Source organism: Papio anubis, chromosome 7 (genome assembly GCF_008728515.1).
Source record: "Papio anubis isolate 15944 chromosome 7, Panubis1.0, whole genome shotgun sequence".
Taxonomy (NCBI): domain Eukaryota; kingdom Metazoa; phylum Chordata; class Mammalia; order Primates; family Cercopithecidae; genus Papio; species Papio anubis.
Window position 1 is genome coordinate 37,208,915 of NC_044982.1, and position 12,073 is coordinate 37,220,987.

Consider the following 12,073-nt stretch of genomic DNA (forward strand, 5'->3'; position numbering starts at 1 on the left):
ATATTGGCCAGGATGGTCTCGATCTCTTGACCTCGTGATCCGCCCGCCTTGACACCCAAAGTGCTGGGATTATGGGCGTGAGCCACCGCACTCGGTCCCCATAAACTTTTTGTAAACCATCAGTGATTTTACCATTCTTACACCCAACCTTCCCCATAAATTTGATGTTTGTTCTTGTTTCAATCTGAGCAGAATCCATGTTGCTCTGATATGGGCTCTTTTCAAACTGCTGCCTTAACCTTCTTAGTGTAAGTAGATCCTGTTCAGACATGCTATAAAAAGTTAGCGCAAGCTTATTTTAGTGCAAAAAAGTTTTCTGAAATCCATGCATAGTTTTTCCATAATACACATTTTCCCTTCATATACTGACCCTCAAATGCATTATGCTAAGAAGCCAGACCCAAAGGTTACATGATTCCATTTATGACATTCTGAAAAGGCAAAACTATATAGACAGAGATCAGTGGTTGCCAGGGGTTAGGAGTGGAGAAAAGATTTTATTACAAATGGACAGCACAAGCATATTTTTTGGGGTGACAAAACTATTCTGTATCTTGATTGCAGTGGTGATAACATCACTCTCTATGCATCTGTCAAAACTTGTAGATGTGTACACCAAAAGAGTGAATGTAAAATATATAAATGAAAATATTTTTTAAAAAATTTAAATGACTTAGGGCTAGAAATTAATCTATGATGAAAGGTTAAAGAGAATGTTTATTTTCAGAAAAGACCTACAAAGCACTTTGTAATCTGTTTTCAAATGACACCATAAAATTATTCTGGCTGGGTACAGTGGCTCACACCTGTAATCCCAGCACTTTGGAAGGCTGAGGTGGGCGGATCACTCGAGCCCAGGGGTTCGAGACCAGCCTGGGCAATATAGTGAAATCCTGTCTCTATTAAAAAATCTGAAAACTACCTGGGTGTGGTGTCATGCGCCTGCAGTCCCAGCTACTTGGGAGGCTGAGGTAGGAGGGTCACCTGAGCCTGGGGAAGTCAGGGCTGCAGTGATCACACCACTGCACTCCAGCGTGGAAGACAGAGTGAGCCCCTGTCTGGGAAAAAAAAAAAATTATTTTGGGTCAAAAATCAGGAAAACTGAAAATAAGGGAATGCAACCTATGGTGTTATTTTATGTGTGTGTGTACCTATGTATATATATGTAAACACATGTATACAAAGTATATATAAGTATATACACTACACACACATATACATATACATACACACACACAAATGTATGTGTATATATTGGTTTTTGTCCACAGTTCCTGGTTCATAACTTACATAGCCCTTGTTGCAGTCTTTTGTTATACTGTTGGGTGTGTTAGGCCTCAAGAGCAGGCTTCCGACCTTCTCCTGCCCTCTTTTCACCTGCCCCAAGGCGGGACTTGGGGTCTTAAGCTCCCATGAGAGGGTACGATCCTAAACCCTGATGGGAGGAATGCTAACGTCTTGAAGTTTCCATAAAAACCCAAGAGGACAGGGTTTAGGGAACTTCTGGCTAGCTGAACACATATCAGGGCTGACAGAAAGGTGAAGAACTCATCCATGTGCCAGGAGGGTGGTGCACCCCAACTCCACAGGGTCAGAAGCTCTAGCACCCAGGACCCTTCCATACCTTAGTCTTTGTATTTCTTCATCTGGCTGTTTGGCTGTTTGTCTGTATCCTTTAAAATATCATTCTTAGTAAACTGGTAAATGTAAGTGTTTCTCTGAGTTCTGTGACCCACTCTCACAAATTAACCCAAAGACGGGGTTGTGGGAACCCTAACTTTAAGCCAGTTGGTCAGTTCCAGAGGCCCAGGCTTGCAATTGATGGGTGAAGAAGGGAGCGGTCTTGGGGACTGAGTCCTCTATCTGTGGGATCTGACACTGCCTCCAGGTAGACAGCATCAGAATTAAATTAAATTGGAGGACACCTGGCTGGTGTCCACTGCCTGGTAGTGGGGAGATATCTCACGCATCTGGTCACAGAAGTTTTCTTCTGTGTTTATGATTGTTGTCATGTGAGAGCAGAGGGAAAATATGGTTAGAGAGAGTTTTTCTCTACATACAACCTAACACATGGTAGATAATTTTAGTCTTAAACTACACCTGGGGTGGGTGTGGTGGCTCACACCTGTAATCCCAGCACTTTGGGAGACCAATGTGGGAGGACCGCTTGAGTCCTGGAATTGGTGACCAGCCTAGGCAACAGAGGGAGACTCTATTGCTCCAAAAAAAATTAAACATTAGCCAGGCATAGCAGTGTGTGTCTATAGACCCAGCTACAGAGGCAGGAGGATAGCTTAAACCCAAGAGATTTGAGCTGTGATCGCAAAACTGGACTATAGCCTAGGCGACAAAGTGAGACCCTGTCTCAAAACAAACAAATAAAAAAACCCCAAAAAACCCCCAACTATATCTGAAACATAGTTTGTAAATTATATCTCAAATTGATATTAAAAATAACACAAAGAAACTATACTTGAAGCACTTCTTTCCTCTACTCCAGTGTTTCTAAAACTTGTTTCATAAGAATTGCAGACAACTTGTTAAAAATAGACATTACCTTTGTGAGGCCGAGGAGGGCGGATCACCAGGTCAGGAGATTGAGACCATCCTGGCCAACATGGTGAAATCCTGTCTCTACTAAAAATTCCAAATAATTAGCTGGGTGTGGTGGCGGACGCCTGTAGTCCCAGCTACTCAGGAGGCTGAGGCAAGAGAATGGTGTGAACCCGGGAGGCGGAGCTTGCAGTGAGCCGAGATTGCACCACTGCACTCCAGCCTGGTTGACAGAGCGAGACTCCGTCTCAAAAAAAAAAAAAAAAAAAAAGATATTCCCAGGATCCTTCCAGGAGATTAAGGAACCTAGGCTGAAAGTCAGGAAATTATACTTTTAAAATGTACCTCTTCCTCAAGGAATTTTCATTATCAGACAACTTCAGAAAACAAAGTTCCATTCATAAAAGGACAAATACTAGGATAGTGATTTCTATAGTGGAATCATATCCCAGAAAAATTCAAGATGACCCACTAGAATATGAAAGAAAATATTGTTCTTCTATGTATATTTACTTTAAATCTCAGGCCTCAAAAAGTTCCTATTTTAGGAGTGTATTTTATAATGTACACATTAAATCAGTGCAACAGTGCATGTAAATCATTCCCCACTCCCCCTGTAGGATGTGTGACCATAAAAAAGCAGAGATCACTGCTGTAAGGTAGAGACCACTGATTTATTATTGTTCCCCAATACAGCTGACCACCCCTCAGCCCCGTCCTATCTTGCAACACTTCTGCAATCCTCATTTATATCTGCCAAAACTCTTTGTCCATCAAACCCCGGCCTAAAAGCATCATCATTCTGGATGAAGGACACAGTTCTTTTCCTCTACCAAGATGTGAAAAAGTATTTATTATATTGTATCTAGTAAGAAATTTGGAAGTGCCTACCTCTTTATACTATTCTTAACATCCGGTAGACTTGGTGCTTGAGGATTCAGTTCACGGATTTAACAGCTGTGGTGTCAATCCTTCACAGGAAACTGTGAAGTTTCATGACATGTAGTAATCAGATTTTGCTAAGTCACAAATGTGAATCAAGTATGCTTTTCAGCTGTGTGAAGGACCAAATTACTTTGCTGGTGAGTGAACCAAGCTGACCACCAAGCATTTACTCTCACACAGCTCTACTGTTCCCTCTGCTTGTTGCTATTAAGGTCAGGAAAGGCCTCTTTAATTTTTCAGTTATCCGTTACTGCATGGGTCCTCACCAATTATCTATAAAGTTTACTGTAAAGGGTCCTTAAATTTAAATATTTATATCTATATATTTTTAAATTAGCAAAAATGCAGCCACTATCAAGTGGCATTTGGGAAGTGTTTGAGTAAGCATTAAAAAAGAACTGTCATAACTTAAAATGACTCATATTCATGCACTGTGGCAAATAAACATTAAGTGGTATTCATGATTTGGGGCATTCAGTTCACAAACTGCTAAGGATGTGTTCAATATCAAAGATATCAAGATATCTCTCAACAATTCTTCTCAAGGTAGAACTCTATGGTAAACATGAACTGTGCTCAGAAAACAGCACTAAGCTTCATCCTGCTAACCCTCCAAGTCAATAACATATCTCAAATAAGGTTCTTCTCTTTCTCACCCTCAAGAATATCTTCATAAAGGGCATGTACTCCTTCAGGCACAATGACCGCCAGAGCAGTTCCACAGAGAAGGCCAGCACCCAGAACAGTCACCAGCTTCAGTCGTTCCTGGGGAGAAAACAAATCATTGCGAACTTTGATTAATGAATGGGGAAAAGTTTCTGAGGTATCTGTAATCAAGACTGTGAGCTGCTCATTTGTGAGACCAACATCTACAATAGACGGTGAAGCTAAAAAATGATCAATTTCATGAGTAATGCCAATTAAAACAAAGAGATGAATTTTTTTTTTTTTTTGAGACAGAGTCTTGCTCTGTTGCCCAGGCTTGAGCACAGTGGCGTGGTCTCAGCTCACTGCAGCCTTTGTCTCCCAGGTTCCAGCAATTATCCTGCCTCAGCCTCCCGAGCAACTGGGATTACAGGTGTGCACCACCACATCCAGCTAATTTTTGTATTTTCAGTAGAGACGGGGTTTCACCATGTTGGCCAGGCTGGTATCCAACTCCTGACCTCAGGTGATCCGCCTGCTTTGGTCTCCCAGAGTGCTGGGATTACAAGCGTGAGCCATTGTGCCCGACTGAGATGAAATTTTTTAAATGACCAGGTTAACAATGATTTGGGAAAATGTCTACTATCCATGATAGGGAGAATGAATACACTTTAATACTGGAAGGAATGTGAATTGCTACAACTTTTGGAGACCACAATTTGGCATTTAGATTTAAAGCCTCAAAAATGTGAACTCTTTGATCCAGAAATTTTACTTCTAGAAATTCACCCTAAGAAAGAATTGTGTAAAGATGACCACTGTGCTTATTACTAATGCAAACCTGAAAATAAATGTCCAATAAAGGAGACTGGCTAAATAAACTATAAATTTCATCAAGAGTACCACACCACTCAGCCATTAAAAATTAAGAAATAAAAATGTTAATAGATATAGGAAGTCATGATATGCTGCTATGAGGAAAAAGCTGATGGCAATCAGTATGTATTGATAATCTCATATTTATAAAAAATATATATGTAAGTAGAACAAATTACGTTAAACATTAACAATTTTTTACTTAAAATCTATAATTTGCAATATATAAATACATAACTTATAAAACATAATTTATCTACAATAAACATGTATTACTCATACGATGAAAAAAATGTATTTAGATATCAATGCTAAAATTCTTCTGTGGTTTTAATCCAACTTAATCCCAAATGTTGTCTTTTTACCCAAGTTTGAGAGACTCCGTCTTGTCATACAAAAAGATTAGTTTCAAAGTTTCTTGAAGCAGCAGTATACCCTAATACGACTTCCTGGGATCTTAGAAGTATGAAAAATGATCTTAAAAACTACAACTAGGTGGGTGGATCACCTGAGGTCAGGAGTTCAAGACCAGCCTGGCCAACATGGTGAAACCCCATCTCTACAAAAATACAAAAATTAGCCAGGCATGGTGGTGTGTGCCTGTAATCCCAGCTACTTGGGAGTCTGAGAACGGAGAATCACTTGAACCCAGGAGGTGAAGGTCGCAGTAAGCAGAGATTGTGCCACTGCACTCCAGCTTGGGTGACAGAGCAAGACTCCATCTCAAAACAAAACAAAACAAAAACACCTGCAAAGAGAGCCAGGCACGGTGGTGTGCACCTGTAGTCTCAGCTGCTCGGGTGGTGGAAGCAGAGGATCATTTAAACCCAGGAGTTCAAGGCTATAGTGTGCTATAACCACATCTGCTATAATCACTGCACTCCAGGCTGGGCAACATAATAAGAGCTGTCTTTAAAAAAATAAAAAATAATAAAAAACTACAGGAAGCCAGACATAGTAGTACACACTTGTTGTCCCAGATATGGGGAGGCTGAGGCTGTAGTGAGCTATGATCTTGCTGAATTATACTCAAGCCTGGACAACATAAAGAGACCCCATTTTTCAAAACAAAACCACAAGGGAATAATTATATATGTTGCTTATGAAAAAGTTTCAATAATTTAATGGTACATCATGTACTTTATCTATTTGTTTAAGAGCTTAGTTAGCAAGCAAGTGGTCTGTTCCAAGATGGCCATAGGAACAGCTCTGGTCTGCAGCTTGCAGCATAATCGACACAGAAGACAGGAGATTTCTGCATTTCCAACTGAGATACCAGGTTCACCTCATTGGGACTGGCTGGACAGTGGGTGCAGCCCATGGAGGGTGAGCCGAAGCAGGGTGGGGCATCACCTCACCTGGGAAGCACAAGGGGTCAGGAGATTTCCCTTTTCTAGCCAAGGGAAGCCGTGACAGACTGCATCTGGAAAATCAGGAGACTGCCACCCAAATACTGTGCTTTTCCAACGGTCTTAACAAACAGCACACCAGGAGATTATATCCCGCTCCTGGCTTAGCGAGTCCCATGCCTGTGGAGCCTTGTTCACTGCTAGCACAGCAGCCCAAGATCGAACTTTGAGGAGGCAACCTGGCTGGGGGAGGGGCGTCTGCCATTGCTGAGGCTGGAGTAGGTAAACAAAGAGGCCAGGAAGTTCGAACTGGGTGGAGCCCACCACAGCTCAGCGAGGCCTACCTGCTTCTGTAGACTCCAACTCTGGGGGCAGGGCATAGCTGAACAAAAGGCAGCAGAAACTTCGGCAGACTTAAGTGTTCCTGTCTGACAGCTCTGAAGAGAGCAGTGGTTCTCCCAGCATGGTATTTGAGCTCTGAGAACGGACAGACCGCCTCCTCAGACTCCCTCCACAAGTGGTTCCCTGACCCCTGTGTAGCCTAACTGGGAGATACCTCCCAGTAGGGGCAACTGACATCTCATACAGCCAGGTGCTCCTCTGAGACGAAGCTTCCAAAGGAAGGATCAGGCAGCAATATTTGCTTTTCTGCAATATTTGCTGTTCTGCAATATTTGCTGTTCTGCAGCCTCTGCTGGTGATACCCAGGCAAACAGGGTCTGGAGTGGATCTCCAGCAAATTCCAACAAACCTGCAGCTGAGGGACCTGACTGTTAGAAGGAAAACTGTTAACAAACAGAAAGGAATTGCATCAACATCAACAAAAAAGACATCCACACCAAAACCCCATCTGTAGGTGACCGTCATCAAAGACCAAAGGTAGATAAAAACCACAAAGATGGGGAGAAACCAGAGCAGAAAAGCTGAAAATTCTAAAAACCAGAGCGCCCCTTCTCCTCCAAAGGATTGCAGCTCCTCGCCAACAACGGAATAAAGCTAGATGGAGAATGACTTTGACGAGTTGACAGAAGTAGGCTTCAGAAGGCCGGTAATAACAAACTTCTCCGAGCCAAAGGAGGATGTTCAAACCCGTTGCAAGGAAGCTAAAAACCTTGAAAAAAGATTAGACGAATGGCTAACGAGAATAAACAACATAGAGAAGACCTTAAATGACCTGATGGAGCTGAAAACCATGGCACGAGAACTACACGACACATGCACAAGCTTCAGTAGCTGATTTGATCAGTGGAAGAAAGTGTATCAGTGATTGAAGAGCAAATTAATGAAATGAAGTGAGAAGAGAAGTTTAGAGAAAAAAGGAGTAAAAAGAAATGAACAAAGCCTCCAAGAAATATGGGACTATGTGAAAAGACCAAATGTACGTTTGATTGGTGTACCTGAAAGTGATGGGGAGAATGGAACCAAGTTGGAAAACACTCTTCAGGATATTATCCAGGAGAACTTCCCCAACCTAGCAAGGCAGGACAACATTCAAATTCAGGAAATACAGAGAGCACCACAAAGGCACTCCTCGAGAAGAGCAACCTCAAGAGACATAATAGTCAGATTCACCAAGGTTGAAATGAAGGAAAAAATATTAAGGGCAGCCAGAGAGAAAGGTCAGGTTACCCACAAAGGGAAGCCCATCAGACTAACAGCAGATCTCTCAGCAGAAACTCTACAAGCCAGAAGAGAGTGGGGGACAATATTCAACGTTCTCAAAGAAAAGAAATTTCAACCCAGAATTTAATATCCAGCCAAACTAAGCTTCATAAGTGAAGAAGAAATAAAATCCTTTACAGACAAGCAAACGCAGAGAGATTTTGTCACCACCAGGCCTGCCCTACAAGAGCTCCTGAAGGACGCACTAAACATGGAAAGGAACAACTGGTACCAGTCACTGCAAAAACATGCCAAATTGCAAAGACCATCAATTCTAGGAAGAAACTGCATCAACTAACGGGCAAAACAACCAGCTAACATCATAATGACAGGATCAAATCCACACATAAGAATATTAATCTTAAATGTAAATGGGCTAAATGCCCCAATTAAAAGACACAGACTGACAAATTGGATAAAGAGTCAAGACCCATCAGTGTGCTGTATTCAGGAGCCCCATCTCACGTGCAGAGACACACATAGGCTCAAAATAAAGGGATGGAGGAAGATCTACCAAGCAAATGGAAAGCAAAAAAAAAAAAGCAGGGGTTACAATCCTGGTCTCTGATAAAACAGACTTTAAACCAACAAAGATCAAAAGAGCCAAAGAAGGCCATTACATAATAGTAAAGGGATCAATTCAACAAGAAGAGCTAACTATCCTAAATATATATGTACCCAATGCAGGAGCACCTAGATTCATAAAGCAAGTCCTTAGAGACCTACAAAGAGACTGAGACTTCCACACAATAATAATGGGAGATTTTAACACTCCACTGTCAATATTAGATCAATGAGACAGAAGGTTAACAAAGATATCCAGGACTTGAACTCAACTCTGCACCAAGCAGACCTAATAGACATCTACAGAACTCTCTACCCCAAATCAACAGAAAATACATTATTCTCAGCACCACATCACACTTATTCCAAAATTGACCACATATAGTTCGAAGTAAAGCACTCCTCAGCAAATGTAAAAGAACAGAAATCACAACAAACTGTCTCTCAGACCACAGTGCAATCAAACTAGAACTCTAAGAAACTCACTCAAAATCGCTCAACTACATGGAAACTGAACAACCTGCTCCTGAATGACTACTGGGTAAATAACGAAATGAAGGCAGAAATAAAGATGTTCTTTGACACCAATGAGAACAAAGACACAATGTACCAGAATCTCTTGGACACATTTAAAGCAGTGTGTAGAGGGAAATTTATAGCACTAAATGCCCACAAGAGAAAGCAAGAAAGATCTAAAATCGACACCTAACATTGCAAAAGAACTACAAAAGCAAGAACAAACACATTCAAAAGCTAGCAGAAGGCAAGAAATAACTAAGATCAGAGCAGAACTGAAGGAGATAGAGATGCAAAAAACCCTTCAAAAAATCAATGAATCCAGGAGCTGGTTTTTTGAAAAGATCAACAAAATTGATAGACTCCTAGAGCAAGACTAATAAAGAAGACAGATGAATCAAATACACACAATAAAAAATGATAAAGGGGATATCACCACCGGTCCCACAGAAATACAAACTACCATCAGAGAATACTATAAACACTCTAAGCAAATAAACTAGAAAATCTAGAAGAAATGGATAAATTCCTGGACATATACACCTTCCCAAGACTAAACCAGAAGTTGAATCCCTGAATAGACAAATAACAGGCTCTGAAATTGAGGCAATAATTAATAGCCTACCAACCAAAAAAAGTCCAGGAACAGACAGATTCACAGCCGAGTTCTACCAGAGGTACAAAGAGGAGCTGGTACCATTCCTTCTGAAACTATTCCAATCAATAGAAAAAGAGGGAATCCTCTCTAACTCATTTTATGAGGTCAGCATCATCCTGATACCAAAGCCTGGCAGAGACACAACAAAATAAAAAGAGAATTTTAGAAAAATATTCCTGATGAACATCGATGCGAAAATCCTCAGTAAAATACTGGCAAACTGAATCCAGCAGCACATCAAAAAGCTTATCCACCAAGATTAAGTTGGCTTCATCTCTGGGATGCAAGTCTGGTTCAACATATGCAAATCAATAAACATAATCCATCACATAGACAGAACCAAAGACAAAAACCACATGATTATCTCAATAGATGCCGAAGAGGCCTTCGACAAAATTCAACAGCCCTTCCTGCTAAAAACTCTCAATAAACTAGTATTGATGGGACATATCTCAAAATAATAAATTATTTATGACAAATCTACAGCCAATACCATACTGAATGGGCAAAAACTGTAAGCATTTCCTCTGAAAACTGGCACAAGACAGGGATGCCCTCTCTCACCACTCTTATTCAACATAGTGTTGGAAGTTCTGGCCAGGGCAATCAGGCAAGATAAATAAATAAAGCATATTCAATTAGGAAAAGAGGAAGTCAAATTGTCCTGTCTGCGGATGACATGATGGTATATTTAGAAAATCCCATCGTCTCAGCCCAAAATTTCCTTAAGCTGATAAGCAACTTCAGCAAAGTCTCAGGACACAAAATCAATGTGCAAAAATCACAAGCATTCCTCTAAACCAATAACAGAGAGCCAAATCATGAGTGAACTCTCATTCACAATGGCTACAAAGAGAATAAAATACCTAGGAATCCAACTTATAAGGGATGTGAAGGACCTCTTCAAGGAGAACTACAAACCACTGCTCAACGAAATATAAGAGGACACAAACAAATGAAAGAACATCCCATGCTCATGGATAGGAAGAATTAATATCGGGAAAATGGCCATACTGCCCAAGGTAACTTAGAGATTCACTGCCATCCCCATCAAGCTACCAATGACTTTCTTCACAGAATTGGAAAAAACTACTTTAAAGTTCATATGGAACCAAAAAAGAGCCCACATTGCCAAGACAATCCTAAGCCAAAAGAATAAAGCTGAAGGCATCACGCTACCTGACTTCAAACTACACTACAAGGCTATAGTAACCAAAACAGCATGGTATTGGTACCAAAACAGAGACAGACCAATGGAACAGAACAGAGGCCTCAGAAATAACACCACACATCTACAACCATCTGATCTTTGACAAACCTGACAAAAACAAGAAATGGGGAAAGGATTCCCTATTTAATAAATGGTGCTGGGAAAACTGGCTAGCCATACATAGAGAGCTGAAACTGGATCCCTGCCTTACACCTTATACAAAAATTAATTCAAGATGGATTAAAGACTTAAATGTTAGACCTAAAACCATAAAAACCCTAGAAGAAAACCTAGGCAGTACCATTCAGGACACAGGCATGAACAAGGACTTCATGACTAAAACACCAAAAGCGATGGCAACAAAAGTCAAAATAGACAAATAATTAAACTAAAGAGCTTCTGCGCAGCAAAAGAAACTACCATCAGAGTGAACAGGCAACCTACAGAATGGGAGAAAATTTTTGCATCTACCCATCTGACAAAGGGCTAATATCCAGAATCTACAAAGAACTTAAACAAATGTACAAGAAAAAATGAAACAACCCCATCAAAAAGTGGGCCAAGGATATGAACAGACACTTCTCAAAAGAAGACATTTATGCAGCCAACAGACACATGAAAAAATGCTCATCATCACTGGTCATCAGAGAAATGCAAATCAAAACCACAATGAGATACCATCTCACACCATTTAGAGTGGCGATCATTAAAAAGTCAGGAAACAACAGATGCTGGAGAGGATGTGGAGAAACAGGAACGGTTTTACACTGTTGGTGGAAGTGTAAACTAGTTCAACCATTGTGGAAGACAGTGTGGTGATTCCTCAAGGATCTACAACTAGAAATACCATTTGACCCAGCCATTCCATTACTGGGTATATACCCAAAGGATTATAAATCATGTGAGTATAAAGATACATGCACATGTATGTTTGCTGCAGCACTATTCACAACAGCAAAGACTTGGAACCAACCCAAATGTCCATCAACGATAGACTGGATTAAGAAAATGTGGCACATATACACCATGGAATACTATGCAGCCATAAAAAAGGATGAGTTCATGTCCTTTATAGGGACATGGATGAAGCTGGAA

The 12,073-nt window shown here is 40.8% G+C and overlaps 1 protein-coding gene across 1 annotated transcript in view; it reads right to left on the reverse strand.

Annotated features, from left to right (window-relative positions):
- SLC39A9 (solute carrier family 39 member 9) overlaps positions 1 to 12,073 on the reverse strand; it is a 58,596-nt gene that overhangs the window by 29,272 nt on the left and 17,251 nt on the right. The window contains exon 2 of the mRNA XM_031668971.1: positions 4,155 to 4,263. Coding sequence (XP_031524831.1) covers positions 4,155 to 4,263 — 109 coding nt within the window. The remainder of the gene's footprint in view (positions 1 to 4,154; positions 4,264 to 12,073) is intronic.